Source organism: Pseudomicrostroma glucosiphilum (genome assembly GCF_003144135.1).
Source record: "Pseudomicrostroma glucosiphilum strain MCA 4718 unplaced genomic scaffold BCV69scaffold_15, whole genome shotgun sequence".
In the NCBI taxonomy this organism is placed as follows: Eukaryota; Fungi; Basidiomycota; class Exobasidiomycetes; order Microstromatales; family Microstromataceae; genus Microstroma; species Microstroma glucosiphilum.
Genome location: NW_020289927.1, coordinates 141,004 through 159,342, shown reverse-complemented (window position 1 = coordinate 159,342; position 18,339 = coordinate 141,004). Strand labels below are relative to the sequence as shown.

Below are 18,339 nucleotides of genomic sequence, written 5' to 3'. Positions count from 1 at the left end.
AACATCACAATGAGCAAGCAAATCTGCCAAGACATAGCTGAGTGACTTGTAGGAAATGTACTCAGCTTTCTGTGAGTGGTCTTTTCGCCACCATAGCATCAATATTGATGGAGTTACAGCCAATACCACTTGCAGCATTCAGAGAGGCAAAACGTCCTACGCCCCATCAGCTACCACTTGCCGTCAGTGGCCTCTAAAGCTGCCAGACTTTGGTGGTAAGTACCTTCACTATCCTTCTATCACAAGCCAAAGTTTCAGCTCGCTGGACGGCCAGTGTGAGGCTTGGGAGCAGATACTGGATAGAGCCCAAAAAAGGGCATGTTTTGGGACTTTCGCAATGCTGCTTTTGTCTGTATATCAACAAAGCCTGAAACTTGGAACAACGACGGTACCTATGTATCACTAAAGGATGTTAAAAGTTGAGAAGCGCTTTATGCAGAGTCTTGAGAGTAAAGTGTGTTGTGCCCCTGCCCAACCACGACGGAAAGAGTAGGGTCCGAGGGCGGAACGGATCGGAAGGGAAGTCATGACGGAACGGATGACGGTATTTGGCGGAGCGGTAGTGCAGCCGGTAATGCAGGGTAAATGGTATTGGTAGTCTGCGGCGTCGGCGCGGTCAGGGAGACCGCGGCCGATGGATGTCACACGCTCGTTAGCCGACAAGGGTTTCCTTTTCCCCTTGTCGTTTATAAAATCTAGTTCTCTACTTCTTGCGCACAGCGTACAAGCAGTCCGGCACCGGAACCCTTAGCGACACCAATACAACCCTCACCTCTCTCACGCTCACCCCTTCCGATATCGGAATCTTCACCCTCGGACCCGAGTAGATCCAAGACTTAACAGTATAAACGACCGCATATCCCCTATCGGAAGTTTTTGAGCAAATAGGATGACAGGCAAGAACAAAAACACGCCTGACGAGGAGGAGCCCGTCGAGGGCAACTCTCCCCCTGTAGAGGCTCCGACCCCGGAACCCCCAGCGCCCACCCCGGTCCATCCCAAGACCCGAGCGGGCAAGGAACGAGCTGCCACGTCGCGTCCGAGATCTCCTCAGAGACCGGGAAGCCCTCAGGTCGATCTCTCCGCCCTGGTTACCATGGTCCAGAACTTGGTACAGGAGGTTCAGAACCTGAAGGAGCAAGTGGCCGAGCAGGCACGCTTGCCTGAATCGCCCCAAGTTTTCCCGTCCAGGGAAAGTGAAGCTGAAGGGGACGAACCTGGGGACATCTCTACGGACGTACTAGGCCGAACCCGGGATCGACGCCTGGCTCAGGCCGGTTTATCCGCCCCCGGGGCCCAAGGACTTCAAGAAAGTCAAGACCCTACTAGTCGCGGCCAGGATCGCCCTAATTTCGGACATTCCCACCCAGGAGTACGTTTCGATCACCGAAGTACCTCGCGGGCTGAGAGCTCACCTCAGGGTCCGACCAACAACGAGCTACCCCCTCAGGATGCCCGAATCGCGACCAGTGCTCCCCCGGAGAATCGATGGGCTGGGAGAGACCCTCCCCCGCACTGGGATCGATCTTCTCGACAGCTCTCCGTACCAGGATCGGCCGGACAATGGTCGGACAGAGGAGGCCCGCGAGGGAAGTCCCTCATTAAACCTCCAGAGACTTTCAGTGGGGATCGACCATCGGAAAGAAAGGAGTTCATCAGAACCTTGGAATACATGTTCATGTCGGACCCTGGGCAGTACGATCTCGCGTTACCGGGAGCGGACAACCTCCGCATCATCACGACGATTTCGTACCTCACAGGACAGGCTCGAGTCTGGGCCACCAACCTGTGGGATCAAGTTCCTCGACCGGCGTCAATGCTCTACTGGCACGATTTTACGCAGGTCTTCGCCGCGATTTTCTTCGATCCGGAGGAAAAGGAGAGAGCCAAGAAAAAAATACAGATGTTGAAACAGACGGGTAAGCTCCACCGAATCTACTCGTACACTATTGAATTCAACTCTCTCCACCCCCTCACAGGTTACGACGGCTTGGTCCTGAGAGACTTTTATTACAAAGGTCTCTCCAGTGAAATGAAGGACGCGGTTGCCTTGAACGGACTCCAGATCGACACTCTGCAGCAACTGCAGAACGCCTGCACCCGACAGGACCAGCGACTGGCGGAAAGGGAGCAAGAGCGTAAGGAGGAAAAACGCGAGGAAGAGCGTTCCTTCTCCGGTCGCGGGAAGTTCGATAAGTCGGACCGGACGCGCACTCGTGGATCTTCGCGCCATACTCCGACCACGGAGAAGCCTGTTGGAAATTGGAACTCCGACAAGCGCAGTGAGGATCGGAACAAGACGCCCGGAGCCGATAGTCGGAAAGACAACGGGACAGGCAGGCCGAAGATCGCCTGTTACGAGTGCGGAGGGGACCACCTCGCTCGGAATTGCCCGAACAGGTCAAACCGGGCACAAGGCGGACGTCGCAGTGGAGTCAACGTCATGGTGGATCGCGAGGAGCAGGACGACTCGGAGGATTCGGAGTACTCTGACTCCGAGACGGGGAGTGAGACATCCTCCGATGACAGAGACGACGTTTCCGACCAGGGAAACGAGAGCGGGGAGAACTAGAGCGCGCTGGCTCTCCCCATCCAGTTTTAACGCGTGAACCTCTCATGGTCACCATCAATTCCTCCTTCAAGTCATCATCGTCTCCTCAACTTCTTCTCATATCTCTTTCCATCGACGGACACCAGGTCAATGGACTCATCGACACCGGAGCCTCCAGATCTTGGATCAAGGCGAACAAAGTGCCACTGGGCAGTGAGGTCCTAGAGGTCAAACCCGTCTCTGCTTCTGGTTTCTCCTCCAAGGCCACCCGCATCTCTTCCACCTCAAGGGTAGCTCGAGTGACAATGACCCTCGTGGGATCATCGACCTCGGCCTCCTCAGTGGACGAGCTGCTCATCCTAGAGGACCTAGTTTTTGACGTCATTCTAGGCCTGGACTGGCTTGGACGTCATCAAGCCTCGATCAACTTGAATCCCGCCTCCCTCCAATTCGAGACTTTCGGCCATGTTCCCATCCTCGGAAAGGCCACTCAGTATAGCTCTTCTCCGGATTCTCCTCTCCAACTCATCGTTCCCTCTGAGAATCCCTACGTCGCCTGGAGCGACGAAGTCACAGCCTGGGCCTCCAGTTCCGATTTCGACGACGTCGACGTCGACGAGGAGGTCTCTAAGGAGGAACTCAAAACGGTTCCTCCCCAATTCCACTGCTTTGCGGACGTATTCTCGAAAAAGAGAGCTGATCGACTCCCACCACTCCGGAAGCTGGTGGACCTCCAGATCAAAACCCCGGACGACCTCGTCCAGTTGATGCCTCGGCCCCGAGTGTATCACACCGGTCGTCGCGAATCTATCGCGCTGGCGGAATATCTGGACGACATGCTCCGGAAAGGGTTCATTGAACCCAGCCGTTCGCCCATCGCTTCCTCGGCCTTTTTCGTTCCCAAGGGCACCAAGAACGAACTCCGGTTGGTGGTGGACTACAAGAATCTGAATGAGCACACAGTGAAGGACAAGTATGCACTGCCCCTCATCTCGGATATCTTCGCCGCTCTAGCAAAAGGGAAGATCTTCTCGAAAATCGACCTTCGCGGAGCCTACAATCTCATGCGCGTTCGCGAAGAGGACCAATGGAAGACGGCTTTCATTACCTCTCGCGGAACCTTCGAGTACAAGGTCATGCCCTTTGGCCTGAGCAACGCCCCGTCGGCTTTCCAGCGATGGGTCAACACCATTTTCCAGGACCTCATGCCCCGCCAAGCCATGGTCTACCTGGACGATATCATCTTGTTTTCGGAGAATGAGACCTCTCACGGAGAGCTCATTCACGAGGTTCTGTCTCGTTTGCGTGCGAACAGACTCTACGCATCTCCGCACAAGTGCGAGTTCTTCAGGGACAAGGTGACGTACCTAGGACATGTCATCAGTCCTGAGGGGGTGGAGGTGTGCCCGGACAAGATCGCTGCGGTGCAGGATTGGCCGCCTCCCACCTCGGTCAAGAAGATTCAACGCTTCTTGGGCTTCGCCAACTACTCCTCGAAGTTCCTGTCGTCTTTCGCAGTGCACACGAAGCCCTTGACCCGCTTACTCCGTGATAGCGTGAAGGCCTCCCTCGGCATCACCCGAGACACACAGGAGTTCGAGTTGCCACCGGCAGCGTTACAGGCTTTCGAGGATATCAAGAAGGCTTTCACCACCGCTCCGATACTGGCCCACTGGGACGACGACCGCGAAACGATCTTGGAAACGGATGCGTCAAATTTCGCAATAGGTGCCATCCTCTCCCAGTATCACGGAGAAAAACTTCGACCAGTGGCTTACCTGAGTCGGGCTTTCTCTCCTGCCGAGATGAACTACGATGTCCATGATAAGGAGATGTTGAGCATCATCGAAGCTTTCCGGGCGTGGAGACACATGTTGCTGGGCGCCGAGAGCCTGATAGTGCACACGGACCACAGGAATTTGGAGTATTTCCACTCCACCAAAACCTTGACGCCACGTCAGGTACGCTGGTCACAATTCCTGTCCCAATTCAGGTTCAAGGTGGTCTACAGAGAAGGGCAACTGAATGGGAGGTGTGATGCCTTGTCCAGACGAGAGGACCACGAAGAGGCCGCCGCAGTCGCCGCTACCAACGTTCCCCAGAATGTAGCGGACGAACTGGGCATACGCCGGAGGGCGAAGCCCCGTGCCAAGATCGTGGGCACCCTTTTTCCGCCGGACTCCGCACCTGGAATCGATTCCGCCTCCGCCGCCGCAACCCGCCATGATTCGACCGTGGCGGCAGTCCATTCCTACTCCCGTTTCGAGATCGTGGAGGATGAATTGACCGAGGAGATCAAGTCCGCGTGTCGAGCTCTGAAAACGAAGGAGCTCAATCGCCTGAAGGAGGCGCCGGGTTTCTCTGTGCGAAGCCAAGACCCCCAAGTTCTCTGGTTCAATGGAGCCCTGTACGTGCCGGATCAGGGTTCGCTGCGTACAAGGGCGCTGCAGAAACATCATGACCCTCCCGAGTCCGGACACTGGGGAGCCACAAAGACCAGGGCTGTGCTTAACAGACACTACGCCTGGCCGGGTGACAGGAAGGACGTGAAGAAGTTTGTGGACTCTTGCCGTTCCTGCAACCAGGCCAAGCCCGGAAGGACACACCCTCCCCCTTTGCGCCCCCTCGAGCTGGCGGAAGCACCTTGGAAGTCGATCTCGATGGACAGGATCACCCAGCTCCCTCTTTCGGACGGTTACTCGAGCATTTTGGTGATAGTGGACCGCTTCACTAAGATGGCACTGTTCATTCCGGTGTTGGAAAACTTCTCTTCGAAAGACCTGGCGGAAGTGTTCATTGAACGGGTGATTTACCGTTTTGGAACACCGACGGACATAGTGTCCGACAGGGGACCAGAGTTCGCCTCACAGCTGTGGAAGGACATCTGTGCGAAACTGGGCATTCGGGTGAAGTTGTCCACAGCGTACCACCCACAGACGGATGGACAGACGGAACGAGTGAATCAAACCCTGGAAGTATACCTCCGACACTACGTCGGTTATCACCAGGACAACTGGAGCAGACTCCTTCCTCTGGGGGAATTCTGCTACAACACCACTCCGCATTCGGCAACCCACCGCTCCCCATACGAGGTTCTGTACAATTACGTCCCAGAGCTGCGCACTACCCATATCACCGAGTTGGGCGACACCCACAGCGATCTATCGTCGGAAGAGCTTCGCGAACAGGTCAAGAAGTTCCTCAAGGACGCCAGAGACTCGGCTGCTCACCACCACAATGGGAAGAATGCGCAGCTGCCCAATTGGGAGGTGGGAGACCAAGTGTGGCTCTCAACGGAGAACCTACGGGTGAAACGCCCTAGTCGGAAGCTGGGCAACAAGTTCTGCGGACCTTTCCCCATCAGGAAGAAAGTCTCGACGCACGCCTACCAGCTGGACCTGCCGGCAGACATGCGAATCCATGACGTGTTCCACGTTTCCCTCCTCCGGACCTCCATTTCGAACGAGTTCGAGGGAAGAGAGATACCTCCTCCTCCCCCGGTAATTGTGGACAACGAGGAAGAATACGTCGTGGAGGAGATCATTGCTCACAAGCCAGGTCCGGATGGGGGAATGTACCGCGTCAGGTGGAAAGGTTACGGTGAGGAGCACAACTCCTGGGAGCCCAGGAGTGCAGTAGAAAATGCGGCCGCCTTGGACCGATTTGAGGCTGCAGAGGCGGGTAAGGCGAGACGGCGAACACGTCAGCGAGGGCTGGCGCGTCGCTAGCGTTTCCGCAGGCGGAAGACGCCTGGGATAGGTCGACGATTTCCTCCCTCTTTACATTCAGTCACATGCGTCGCTCCTAGGAGGGAAATCTCTTCATTTCTTCTTCAAGATCAATCGAACAAGCCTTCTCAAGGACGAAGGACACACAAGCACAGGTCTGGGGCCCCCTCGCCCCCACACACTCTTTACGACTCGATCACTCCAAGTCTGAGTCGCCCTCAAAGTTGGTAACCGTGTCAGGATCACCTCCTCTGGCGGCTACTCGTCTCTGTTTCTCAGCGAAGGCCTCTGCGCTCAGTTGAGCGCGGTCTTGAGAAACTGGAGCCCTATTGCGAACGAGTAAAGCGGCAGCATCTCGTACCACGCCAAAGGTGGCGGCAAGTGTTCCACGTACGGGGGAGGTCGCAACTGCAGACGCAGGCGAGGCCGATACCGGAGTGGAGGGCTGCTGAGCGCCTCGGTCGAGAATGTTGATGAATGGACCTTCGATCGAAGAGCCTTCACTGTCGCGATACTCGCTAGCATCCACGCTGGGTCCTGGAGAGAGCACCATCGGCTCTAGGATGGATCCAGCATCCTCTTCCCCAGGTGGGAAGAGCGGATCGCCCTTCTTCATCATCTCCTTGTTTATGTCCTCGGCGTCTAGGGCTGCTGCTCGACGCTGAGTCTGGAGGTGGTGTGGCAAGGTGTGGTTCTGAAGTAATACGTCATCGTCTCCGGACGCAGTCTCGATGTCGCTTACTTCCTCGTCTCCTCCTATGGCGGAGAGGCTCATAGACACGGTAGAAGACCATTCCCCGTCGTCGGACGAGCTATCGACGTCCATTAGTAGAGGAGCCGAGAGGAGCACTTCTCGTGCGGATGGAGGGGTCTTGGGCGCAAAGGTCCTGAGACTCTTTCGCTTACGAGGAGTGATGGAAGCTGAGGTCGCTCCGGTATTGCCTGAGTCTGGCAGGTACAGGTCGTCGTCGTCGGAAGGAGTCTTCCACCTCGCCAGGTAACGCTTGCGAGTGGACGTTCTGGCCTTCATCCTGCGAGCTCGAGCATCGACAATGACCGGTTCGCTCTCTTCTTCCTGGTCAGTCTCCTCTTGAGGAACGCTGATGTTCTCTTCGACAGAGGAGCCGTCGCCTTCCTCCTCCTCTGGTTGAGCCGCAAGACGAATGGCCTGCAGGTTGCTGCTTATCATGCTGCCGATGGGTTGTTCAATCTTGATGCGCAACTACGGAGGTTAGAGGGTTTTGGGTCAGCTGCCATTCCCCCCTCCGGACGATCCTTTCTTACTCACCAACTGTAGAAAGGGTTGCGAGACCGACGGGTCTCGAATTCCGCCTAGGGTAGCCTCCCACTCCGCTATCCAGGCGATGCCTTCTTCCAACAGTTCCTCCATTCGACCTCGTTGCTTGGCGACCACAGATCTTGGGGTTACCCTCTTGCGGCGAGGACGCTTCTTCTTCTTCTTTTGCACAGGGGTCGTAGCCTTCTCCGATGGAGGGGGTTTTACAGATCCCTGGGCGTCGCATTCCTCGTGACAGATTGCGCAGACCAGACACGCCTGCCCCTGTCGCAGAGGAGTGCGAATGGGGAGGAGACAGGGGACTGGAGGTGAAGATGGATCGTGGAGAAGCCTAAAGGCCTCCATGATCACGGTGCGAGTGCACGCTACCGTGGCGTGCATGGCGGTACCGGCCTTCACGAAGGCTGGAAGTTCCTTTCTGGGAAGGAGAGCGTTTTCCTTGTAGATCCAGGGAACAGCGACCCCTCCTACGGAGCTTTGGCCTGCCGTGAAGTACTTGTCCCAAGCAGCGAAAGCACGAATGGCAACGCTTTCCTGCCCCCCAACCTCGTCGGATGAGCCCATGCGAACGGGGTATCGGTTTGGGACTACGAATGCTGCGTATGCCTCAAGAGTCTGCCCTTCGACAAACGTGTAAGGAACCTCCAGGGGAACTAGCCATCCCTCGGGCACGTAGTTGGGGTCACGCATAAGCAGCTGCTTCTCCTGGCGAGGGGTAAGAGGAGTCTCTGAGAAGAGCTCATCGCCCGACGCTGGAGAACTCCCCGTTCGGTGATCGTTGAGGGCTGCGAGAGAAGTCAGGACAAGCTATTAGCAATCTCGCACCCGCAACGGAAGTCGTGATCGCCCACGATCATGCTCACCGGAAGGCGATCGACCCATCGACTCTTCTGCGTTGGATGGACGTAGAAGACGGTACGATCGGTCAACAACGACTCGTTTCTCTATCCTAGGACACCTTTCCACTCACGACTAAGGTTTACAGGCTCAGAGGCTGCTGTGGGCAACGAGCAGACGTATGCAGGAGTGCAGACAATCAGCGCCTCCAGTCATCGCTGCATCCGCACCCGCAGACCTGTACAAACCTTCGTTAGTAGGAACAGGCTCTCCAGGTAGAGCAGAGGCGGACGAGTCGTCCATCGTGGAAGTCGCAGGATCGGTTACGGTAGCTGAGGAGGTTATCGCAAGTGGGAGCGGACGATAGAGAGACAGGTTTCCTTTGCGATCACGCTTGGAACTCTTCTCACCGTCGTCAGAGCAAACAGGCACGAACCGCGTCACGTGACTGCCACTCTCGTCACCACACGCGGTTGTTGCCGACGCTCCCGATAGCGACTCCTCAACACCAACGTCGGTTCAGGACCTCCGTTTCACCCTCCCACACGGACGTAGGACCGTAGCATCCCGATGCAACGGCCCTGCCGAAGGGGGGGGGTGTAGTGTTGTGCCCCTGCCCAACCACGACGGAAAGAGTAGGGTCCGAGGGCGGAACGGATCGGAAGGGAAGTCATGACGGAACGGATGACGGTATTTGGCGGAGCGGTAGTGCAGCCGGTAATGCAGGGTAAATGGTATTGGTAGTCTGCGGCGTCGGCGCGGTCAGGGAGACCGCGGCCGATGGATGTCACACGCTCGTTAGCCGACAAGGGTTTCCTTTTCCCCTTGTCGTTTATAAAATCTAGTTCTCTACTTCTTGCGCACAGCGTACAAGCAGTCCGGCACCGGAACCCTTAGCGACACCAATACAACCCTCACCTCTCTCACGCTCACCCCTTCCGATATCGGAATCTTCACCCTCGGACCCGAGTAGATCCAAGACTTAACAAAGTGGAACATTGTACAAAAGGTAGACGCCTTAGAAGAATACCTGCAGCTCCACCAATTCACATGATAGCCGGCTCATTTTTGGCCAGCATCAAGTCAAATACAATGTCAAATGGATGGCAAAGTATCGTCTCTTTGGCATCAATATTGAGCGAGTGACAGAGAATCTAGCAAGAGTCAACTGCGGACAGGTTCTGTTAGTCCAGCAGGATTGGCTCTAGCTCCCTCAATATTACTTTGATGGATCCAAAACTTTAACAGCGTCAAGTTCAGTGTGTTTACTACAGGTTTGTCAGCAAGTGTTTGACATGTTTGCTAGCACAACGTTGTACAGTAGCTTGCCAAAGTGTAGCAATGTAAAATGGTCATTGTGGAGCACCCCTGCTGCAGATTCCAAAAAATCATGCGGCGCACGCGCATTTTGGGCAAAGGATAGCCACACCACTCTAAAGGCCGGTACGGCCGAAAGGGCTTCGTCTGTTCATTGTTTGATACTCACAGGCGTTCACGTTGGTCAACAGGTCTCTACAGGGTGATGATCATGGTATCATTGTATGGGTCGGTATTTGACCAAAGCTGAATCTGGCAATGCCGCGCTTCAAGAGGACCCGATCGCCTCTTCGAGTCTACTGCCGTATCTATCTGTCCATCGAGGGGACACTGCTTTTCCCCTCTCTGATTCGTTCTACTCTTCCATCTCAAGCCGTCACCTTTCCAACAGTCACCTTCTTCCCACTCTGCAAAATTGTCCTCGCCTGCTCCGCCTCAACAAACCAGCTATACCCCTTCAACAAGGGAGGCTTCGCCTCCGGTTTCGCAGGCGCCACAGGGAACTCCATGCGACCAAGCATGCTGAGGGGCTCGACGAGACAGTGTAGGTGCAAGTGGGAGACGGAGGTGAGGGGCGGGACGTGGAAGCCAAGACGACGCTTTGATTCTGAGCGAGTATCAGGGGAGGAGGAAGGTCGCTGACTTTCTAGGAGGTCGAGAGCTTGCGTACCGATGTCTACGAGACGTTGTACTGAGGACATGAGATAGGGGTTGAGACGTACTCAGCTCGACTGTTGTCATCACTGCATTCGCCTTCGCTCATTCTGCCAGATCCCCCGCGCTTCAAATACTCACCCATCGCGGCACCTTCAGCCCCCTGGAGCGCCTTGACGTCTTTAACGTGCACCCTCGGTACAGCAAGCAAGTGCAGCACGCCCTTTGGTGATCGATCATGGAACGCGACCGCCTCCTCATTCTCCATCACCACCTTGAAAGGCGAATTTGGGTCGCTCATGGGCGGTATATTGCAAAAGATGCAAGGGCGTCCAGACGATGTTGAACGGGTGTTCGTTCCTGCCGAGTCGAGGAGAGCACTAGTGCCTTCGCCGGTAGAGTCTTGCGCTTTACTGTGAGCGTTACTTCCGGCGAAGCCGAAGCAGGACTTGAGGAAAGACAGCGGAGCCATCGTGTTTCTGTTCTTGATGTTCAGCGTGTGAAGGGATCTAGCGAGCACAATGACCAGCAAGAGGAGAGCGACACCCTTGCGACGCCGGAGAAGATCGAGGCACCTCCTGACTTTAGCTCCAAAAAGGTTCCTGCCAAGGAACGCAGCGCCGAGCTGTCCCCACCAGTCCGTTCAAGCTCCACTAGCAAGCTGCTTGCTTGATCTCCTTCTCCTACTTGCCTTGCAGGAAGAAGTAGCAGCTGCGACTAAGAGCTCCAAATGGAGGAGCGCCTCAGATGCTGAGAAGGAAGAGGGTTCGGTGTGCTCGACTACGACGACGGAAAGGGCTTCTTCGGGAGGGGCACTGTTCATGCACGCACGCACGCCCGGCGCTTGCAGAGGTCAAGGGAGGGGATCGCTCTCACTTGGTGAATATCGCAGATCGTTGCTACCTTACCTTTCGACAGTCGAGGAGAGAGATTAGGACAGGGGAAAGAGAACAGGAGGAGAGCTCTTTATAGATGAGAGCAGACCGGCTCAGCATCCCCGGCGCCGTAATGCCAAGCAGCGAAGATGTGTGATCTGCCCCTGCCCCTGACACGACGCCGTCTCAATCTCCTCCCGTCGTCGTCGGGCCGGCGGCGCTCGTGCATGCCATCACAGACCCACACCTCATCAACCCGGCTCAATCCGATCAGACGACACGACCACAGGACATTGTCCCTTCTTTGGTTTGTGGGGAATCATGTTGAATGTCATTCAAGAGAGTACAAATGTGACCGAGACCGATGATGATGATGATGAGTAACCTATAAAGTGAGGAGGGAGCACCCCCTTCCCAAGCAAGCAAAATGACGACTGAAAGAAGGCCCGCTGAGCTTCAGCGAATCATCTCCAGTGATGTATGAAACAGTAAGGATCGTGAACAAGGACACCGTGAACTAAGACGAGAATGCTGAGAGAGACAACGTTAAAAGTAGGGACGCCAATGACCCGTTGAGGGTCGTCAGGCTTTTGGTTGGGGCGGGCAAGACGAGCAGTGCGCACAGAACTGTCGAGACACCGACCGCTTTAGGCAAGCTCCTTGCGGGCCCGCTGGGTAGCGGCCATCATGGCCTCGAGCTGAGCAGTGCACTCCTCCCAAGTCCTGGTCTTGAGACCACAGTCGGGGTTGATCCAGACCTTGTCGAAGCCGACGACCTCTACAATTCGCTTGATCTTCTCGAACTGCTCCTGCTCAGGGGCAACACGGGGGCTGTGGATGTCAAAGACACCAGGGCCAATGTCGTTGACACCCTCGTCCTTCTTGTCACCGGTGAAGACCTTGAGGAGCTTCTCGTCCGACTTGGAGTTCTCAATGGAGATCATGTCGGCGTCCAGAGCAAAGACGGCAGCAATGCAGTCCTCGAAGCTGGAGTAGCAGAAGTGAGAGGCAGTGTTCATCTCGTCGGAGACACCAGCAGCCGACAGACGGAAAGAGTCGACGGCCCAGGTGAGGTAAGAGTCCCAGTCGGACTTTCGCAGGGGCAGACCCTCACGGAGAGCGGGCTCGTCAATCTGAACCGACACGATACCAGCCTTCTCCAGGTCGCACACCTCGTCACGGAGAGCCAGAGCAATCTGCTTTGACTGCAGGTCACGAGAGATGTCGTCACGGGGGAAGGACCAGTTGAGGATGGTCACGGGTCCAGTGAGCATTCCCTTCATGACCTTCTTGGTGAGGCTCTGAGCGTACTGCGACCAGCGCACAGTCATGGGCTGAGGTCGAGAAACGTCGGAGACGACAATGGGCGGTCGGACGTATCGGGAACCGAAGGACTGGACCCAACCGTTCTGAGTGAACTCGAATCCGTCGAGGAGCTCGCCGAAGTACTGAACCATGTCGTTCCTCTCGGGCTCACCGTGCACGAGGACATCCAGGCCAAGAGCCTCCTGGCGCTTGACGACGTCGGCAATCTCGTTCTCGAGGAACTTCTCGTACTGGGCCTGGTCGATCTCGCCCTTGTTGAAGCGAGCACGCTGGCTTCGGATCTCCTTGGTCTGGGGGAAGGAACCAATGGTGGTGGTGGGGAGAGCGGGCAGGTTGAGGCGCTTCCTCTGGACTTCCCTTCGCACAGCGAAGGGCGACTTTCGGTTGAGGTCCTCGGGCTTGATGGCAGCCACACGGTCACGAACGGCAGAGTTGGAGTTCTTCTCAAAGTCACGTCGGGCCTTGATCGAGCGCTCGTTTACCTCCAGACGGTCAGCAGCGGTGCTGGGGTCACGGAGAGCGGCAGCGAGGGTAGCGACCTCACCACACTTCTCAGTGGCAAAGGAGAACCAGTCGAGAACCTCGGCAGAGAGCTTCTTCTCGTTCTTGATGGTGTAAGGGGTGTGGAGGAGAGAGGAGCTGGTGGCGATCTGAACTCGCTCGGCCTTGTTGCCCAGCTGGGCAACGACGTCCTTGGCGATCTTGAGAGAGGCGGCCAGGTCGTTCTTCCAGATGTTTCGGCCGGAGACGAGACCGAGGGAGAGGACAGTGTCCTTGTTGGCAAAGGCGCTGACGACGTTGTTCAGGGCGTTGGGGGCAGAGTAGACGTCAACGTGGAAACCAGCAATGGGCAGGTCCTTGACGAAGTTGACGTTGTCATCCACACGGCCGAAGTAGGTGGTGAGGAGAGTCTTGATCTCGGGCACCTGGCTGGCGAAGAGCTCGTAAGTAGACTTGAACTGGCTAGCGTACTTGGCACCGTCGTCCATGCAGAGGACGGGCTCGTCGATCTGAACCCAGTCGGCACCGGCGGCGGCGAGCTTCTTGAGGAGCTCGACGTAGACGGGGGCCAGCTTCTCGAGGAGAGAGACGGTGTCCAGGTTGGGGTTCTTGGCCTCACGCGAAGCCTTACCCAGCCAGAGGAGGGTGATGGGTCCAACGAGGACGGGGCGGGCGTTGTAGCCGGCCTCCTTGGCCTCGACGAAGTCATCGACGGGCTTGGTGTTGTTGAGCTTGAACTCGAGGCTCTCGTGGAGCTCGGGGACGAGGTAGTGGTAGTTTGAGTTGAACCACTTTCGCATCTCGTTGGCGGGGAGATCCACACCACCCTTCTGGTGTCCACGGGCCATGGCGAAGAAGGTGTCGAGGGGGCTCAAACCGGACTTGGCGTAGGCAGAGGGAATGATGTTGAAGGTGTTGGAGAAGTCGAGGATGTGGTCGTAGAGGGTGAAGGTACCGGTGGGGATGACATCGACACCCTGGCTCTTGATGATCTCGTAGGTGTGCAGCCTCTGCTGCTTGGCAACCTTGAGAAGCTCATCAGCCTGGATCTTGTCAGACCAGTAGGCCTCGAGGGCCTTCTTGACCTCACGCTGAGGTCCGATACGGGGGAAACCAAGAACGGAAGAGGCACTGCAAGGAGAGACACGTGGGGCAGAAGTGTGATGGGTAGAATGTCAGCATTGCTGCATCGGTAGGGCAGTGTGGGTCGTCTGAGACGGCAGCGATTGAGCGGTATGCCTCCCAGAGGGCTTTTCGCTTGATGTCCGTCCACCTCGTATCCCTCCGAGCGGCTCGCCCGTGCATACAGTTGCTCTACCACCATCCAGCTGCGACTTGCAGCTCGCTATCCACTACCCCATCCGACACTCCTACTGCTGTTACTGCCTATGGTCCTACTCACGCCATTTTGTTCCAAATAGCTCTAGAGAAGATTTTGTGTGCGGTATAAAGGAGAGGAGACAGAGCTAACGGTGACAAGGTAGCAGTGTCGTGTGGGTGATGGTAAGGGCGAGAAGAAGCGGGAGGTTGGGGGGGCAAGGGGGAGGAAACGTTGTGGGTTGCGCTCCGCCTCTTGGAAGATCGAGGAAGAAGTGAAAGTGGCAGGCAGAGGCACAAGGGCTCAGCCAGGGCCAGAGCGCAAAGGCCAAGCAGGCGGCGCCCAGACGTACGCACGACACAGGCGCATTTCTTCGCGCGCGCACCACTCGGGCGGCTTAGCACAGGCAGCTTCTCGGGGCAGAGCGGAGCGGAGCAAAGACAATTGGCGCATGGCTGCTGCATCTTCTTGCCCCCTCCTGGCCGCATGGGCCTGGCTCGAGCTCCCGCCATCGCCTTTGTCCCGCCCACGTTTGCTGCTGCGCACATGTGCCAAAAGGTTGCAGACCAAACCACTCTCGCTTCAGTTGTCCAATTGAACGGGGAATTTTATTCGAAGTTCAACTGAACAAAAGTATTTGGTGAACTATTAAAAGATAGATGTGGAGAAGTAGAAGAGAAGAAACAAAAGAGTCTGCTCGATGTGCGGAGAAAAACGATGTGACGAAAAGGCGCGGGCGTGTGTCGTTATGTCAAAATGAAAGCCAGAGAAATATAGTACAATGGGGAATGAAAGGGTCATCGACGCAGCTCAGAAGCCTCGGAGGCCTGTCTGCGTGCGATGAGTACTGATACAAGGGAAAACAGACGACGAAGAAAACATGTACAATATAGAAGTAGTAGCAGCCAGCCAACGATATTACTGCTCGGCCTTGATCGAGGCCCCACGGTGGCCTCCAGGCCTGCTCCCGCCCCTGCTCTTCAATTCGCCGAACCTTCCTCTGTGGTCCAGCATAGCCATCAGGCCGTCCAGAGCGCATACGTCCACCTCCAGAGGTGCACCACTGCCGCTGCCCTGGGCATTGACCGTCGCAATGTTTGCAGCCGGAATCGAGTTGATCAACTCCTCCAGCTCTCCCATGTCGGTGCGCAGAAAGACAGGATGCTGGGCCAGACGGCTGTAAGCCGTGTTGGGCGTGATGCGCTCACCTCGAGGAGAGTTGTTGCGAGAACCACCAGCACTGCTATCGTCCGAAGAGACGTCAGACTTCATCTCCATCCAGTTCATCCCACGACTGGACTGACTATCCGACATCTGGCGGCGACCGTACTGTTGCTGGCCTCGCTGCTCTCCAGCGCGAATCGCTCGACGCTCCAAGATACGGAGAAAGACCTGAATGTGCTCCGCGGGGCTAAGCTGTGCAGCTGAGGGTCCGTGTTGAGATTGCTTGTGGTTGCCGGTATTACTCGCGGGCTCTTTACCATTCTTGAGATCGGCACCTGCTTGACTCAAAGGGTCGCTACTGTTCGATGTGGCGAGAGCAGGTGTGAAACCGGTGGGCATGTTGCTGTTGAAGTTATAGTTGCCGCCGCCAGGGGTGTGTCCGCTGGTGAGGAAGGCACTGATATCAAAGGGAGACTGCGAGCCATTGTTGAGTTGGCCGGCTGACGCCTGTGCGACAGCATTGGCCTTGTCGTCCAGATAGTTGTCACCACCGAACATTCCTCCACCGTGGGCATCCCACCAACTCTGCTCTGGTGCGGGCTCGTTAGATAGGTTGACAGCAAACGGTATGGGGTTTGGGTTGAGCAGAGCATCGTTCTGGTGTGGGCGATGAGCCATGCCGTATCCGCTATGAACACTGGGGCCTTGGTTCGACTTGAGGAACGCAGATCCTCCGCCCTGCGCCTGACTCTGCTGCTGCTGCTGCTGATCTGGCTGCGCATGATTCGGCTGACTGCCAAGCATACCCATCAGCGAGCTGAAAGTCCCAGGTGTGATCCCATCTCTCGAAGAGAGGTGGGCACTGTCCTGCTGTTGCTGTTGGGTAAGCTGCTGCTGCTGTGGATGCGGCTGTAGCTGTGATGACATTGGCTGCTGCTGCTGCTGTGGTGCCTGCACGCCTTGTGAAGTTACGTCGGGGAAGTTGAGCGAAAGTAGACCATTACGAGTGTCACCGCTGCGACCGCCGCTCATGGAGCGACTAACAGACTTCCTTGTATCTGACTGATGTGATTGATGCTGGCTGTTGTCGCTGCTCTCCCATTGCGGTGCACGGCTTGGATCGTTCCAACGCACGGTCATCGCATCACCTTGAGGCATGTATGCAGGTAGACCACTGGGATCCAGCATGCCCGGATTGACAGATCCGGGGGGTGCCTCCATGGCAGTGTACTGCTGCTGATTGGGAGGTGCGATTGATGAGGATTGCTCTTGCCGACCACTGCTGTCGGAGGAGCTCTCGCCGTTACTGTCCTCGTACGCGCCGTCACTGATGCCCTCGAGTGCGCCTGGAATCATGTTACCGTATCCCAAGCGTACCAATAAGGCTCTCAAGGCCTCGTTCTCGTCCTTGAAACGCCTGGCCATGTTCTGCAGCTCGGCATTGGCCTCGAGACCCATCTGATCAAAGCGCCTGCACCTCTCCTCCAGATCCTTGACTCTGGCCTCCCTTCGCTTACGAAACTCTCGTTGAGCCTTGCGATTCTGTAGTGTTCGCTTCGTTACAGGCGGCTCGCCAGGCTTTGTGCTGGGCACTAGCTCTGATCCTGAGCCTCCGACGAATCGAGACGAATTGCCTTCATCATGGAGCTCATCGTCGATGGAGGAGGAAGGAGAGCTGGCCTTGCGCTTGTACGACGTGTGTGAGGGAGCCATGTGAGCGAGGCTGACGTGGGCGTGGGTGGACTTGGGTGTGCAAGCGAGAATGCCAAATCAAGTCAAGCAGAGTGAATTGACTCTTGTGCTTGAGATCTGGCCGACGTCCAAATCACGGCTGGACGTAGTGCAGGTAATTTGACTCTGTCAGAGACCAGACAGTAAGTGGGTGTCAAGTGTGTACAGTGACTAATGCGCGCAAATCGGTGAGGTAATGTGGGTAGGTCTGCTACCACCAGAAGTGGATACGGACTGTGGCTGTGATGGCAAAGATCGAGGGGTTAGTCGGGTGGGTAGGGGAAAAGGGTAATGTGCGACTGGAGAAGGGCGGAACGAGGAGGGAAGAGAGGTGAGGCTGGTAGTCAGTCATGCAGGGCGGCGAGCGCCCTTGGGTCGATTGTGACCGGCTCCACACTCTGCGAGCGAGCCTGCCTGCCTGCCCGCCTCTGAGCAGACGCCGAGGCAGATCGATCGCCCAAGCCTCCGGCGCCCCGGGTAGAACCGTTACTCTCGCTGCGCCGGCTCCCCAAACCCCGCGTCGGCTAGGCTAAGCTTCACTACTTTAGGCTGCGACAAGGTCTCTCATCAAGCAGACTGGAGGCGGCCGAGTAGCAGCGGAAATCTACAGTGTGACAATTTCGGAGGCCGTGTGAGTCCAGCCTGCGTTCTCCTGACCACCCACCTACTTCCGTCTTCTTCAAACCCTGCCTGGTCGAACCGGGAAGCGGCAGCGGCTGGATCTTCGCCACCACCATGGGCCTAGCTTTGATGAAGCGAGGAACATGGCAAGCTCAAGCTTAGCAGGTCTTCGACCAAGGGCCTCTGGCCCGGCAAGCAAGGTGAGATCCTGCAACGAGGGTCCTCGGAGCGATCCACCCAAGGGCTTGCTCAGCTAATCCCGGGATCGGATCGGGGAGTCAATCCGCCGAGGCCGAGCGTTGCTTAGCTGACGTCATGGCCCGGCGGCTCTTCCCGCGCGTTTCACGCACTTTGCTGCATCTCCCCCCTCCGAAACGTGGTACAATGTGTGCGCACACCGATCGGACAATGCAGAGCCC

At 56.6% G+C, this 18,339-nt stretch overlaps 5 protein-coding genes across 5 annotated transcripts; 1 reads left to right on the top strand and 4 right to left on the bottom strand.

Moving 5' to 3' along the window:
• Positions 1-889: 889 nt before the first annotated feature.
• Positions 890-2,572, top strand: BCV69DRAFT_301083 (hypothetical protein; the record flags this gene model as incomplete). The annotated part of the gene is made up of 1 exon (XM_025494521.1): positions 890-2,572. The coding sequence occupies one exon, from the start codon at positions 890-892 to the stop codon at positions 2,570-2,572; it is 1,683 nt and encodes a 560-aa protein (XP_025345762.1).
• Positions 2,573-6,475: 3,903 nt separating this feature from the next.
• BCV69DRAFT_301081 (hypothetical protein) lies at positions 6,476-8,716 on the bottom strand (the record flags this gene model as incomplete). The annotated part of the gene is made up of 5 exons (XM_025494520.1): positions 6,476-7,501; positions 7,568-8,361; positions 8,440-8,466; positions 8,547-8,573; positions 8,662-8,716. 5 exons carry the CDS (start codon positions 8,714-8,716, stop codon positions 6,476-6,478), a joined length of 1,929 nt encoding a protein of 642 aa, XP_025345761.1.
• A 1,301-nt stretch (positions 8,717-10,017) lies between these two features.
• Positions 10,018-10,993, bottom strand: BCV69DRAFT_67724 (hypothetical protein). The gene is made up of 2 exons (XM_025495443.1): positions 10,526-10,993; positions 10,018-10,421 (listed from the first exon to the last, which is right to left on the bottom strand). Exons 1-2 carry the CDS (start codon positions 10,854-10,856, stop codon positions 10,099-10,101), a joined length of 654 nt encoding a protein of 217 aa, XP_025345760.1. The 5' UTR covers positions 10,857-10,993; the 3' UTR covers positions 10,018-10,098.
• Positions 10,994-11,643: 650 nt separating this feature from the next.
• BCV69DRAFT_284907 (putative MET6-methionine synthase) lies at positions 11,644-14,573 on the bottom strand. The gene is made up of 2 exons (XM_025493213.1): positions 14,489-14,573; positions 11,644-14,217 (listed from the first exon to the last, which is right to left on the bottom strand). The coding sequence occupies exons 1-2, from the start codon at positions 14,491-14,493 to the stop codon at positions 11,907-11,909; spliced, it is 2,316 nt and encodes a 771-aa protein (XP_025345759.1). The 5' UTR covers positions 14,494-14,573; the 3' UTR covers positions 11,644-11,906.
• Positions 14,574-15,001: 428 nt separating this feature from the next.
• BCV69DRAFT_284905 (hypothetical protein) lies at positions 15,002-17,631 on the bottom strand. The gene has a single exon (XM_025493212.1). The coding sequence runs from the start codon at positions 17,279-17,281 to the stop codon at positions 15,323-15,325; it is 1,959 nt and encodes a 652-aa protein (XP_025345758.1). The 5' UTR covers positions 17,282-17,631; the 3' UTR covers positions 15,002-15,322.
• Between the last annotated feature and the right edge of the window lie 708 nt (positions 17,632-18,339).

Bases quoted from the DNA above. Each gene is read 5' to 3' on its own strand.
- BCV69DRAFT_67724 (XM_025495443.1), bottom strand. From the start codon at position 10,856: ATGGCTCCGCTGTCTTTCCTCAAGTCCTGCTTCGGCTTCGCCGGAAGT. The intron at 10,422-10,525 runs GTGAGTATTTGA...TCATGTCCTCAG, and splicing joins GGCTGAAGGTGCCGCGATGG to TACAACGTCTCGTAGACATC.
- BCV69DRAFT_284905 (XM_025493212.1), bottom strand. From the start codon at position 17,281: ATGGCTCCCTCACACACGTCGTACAAGCGCAAGGCCAGCTCTCCTTCC.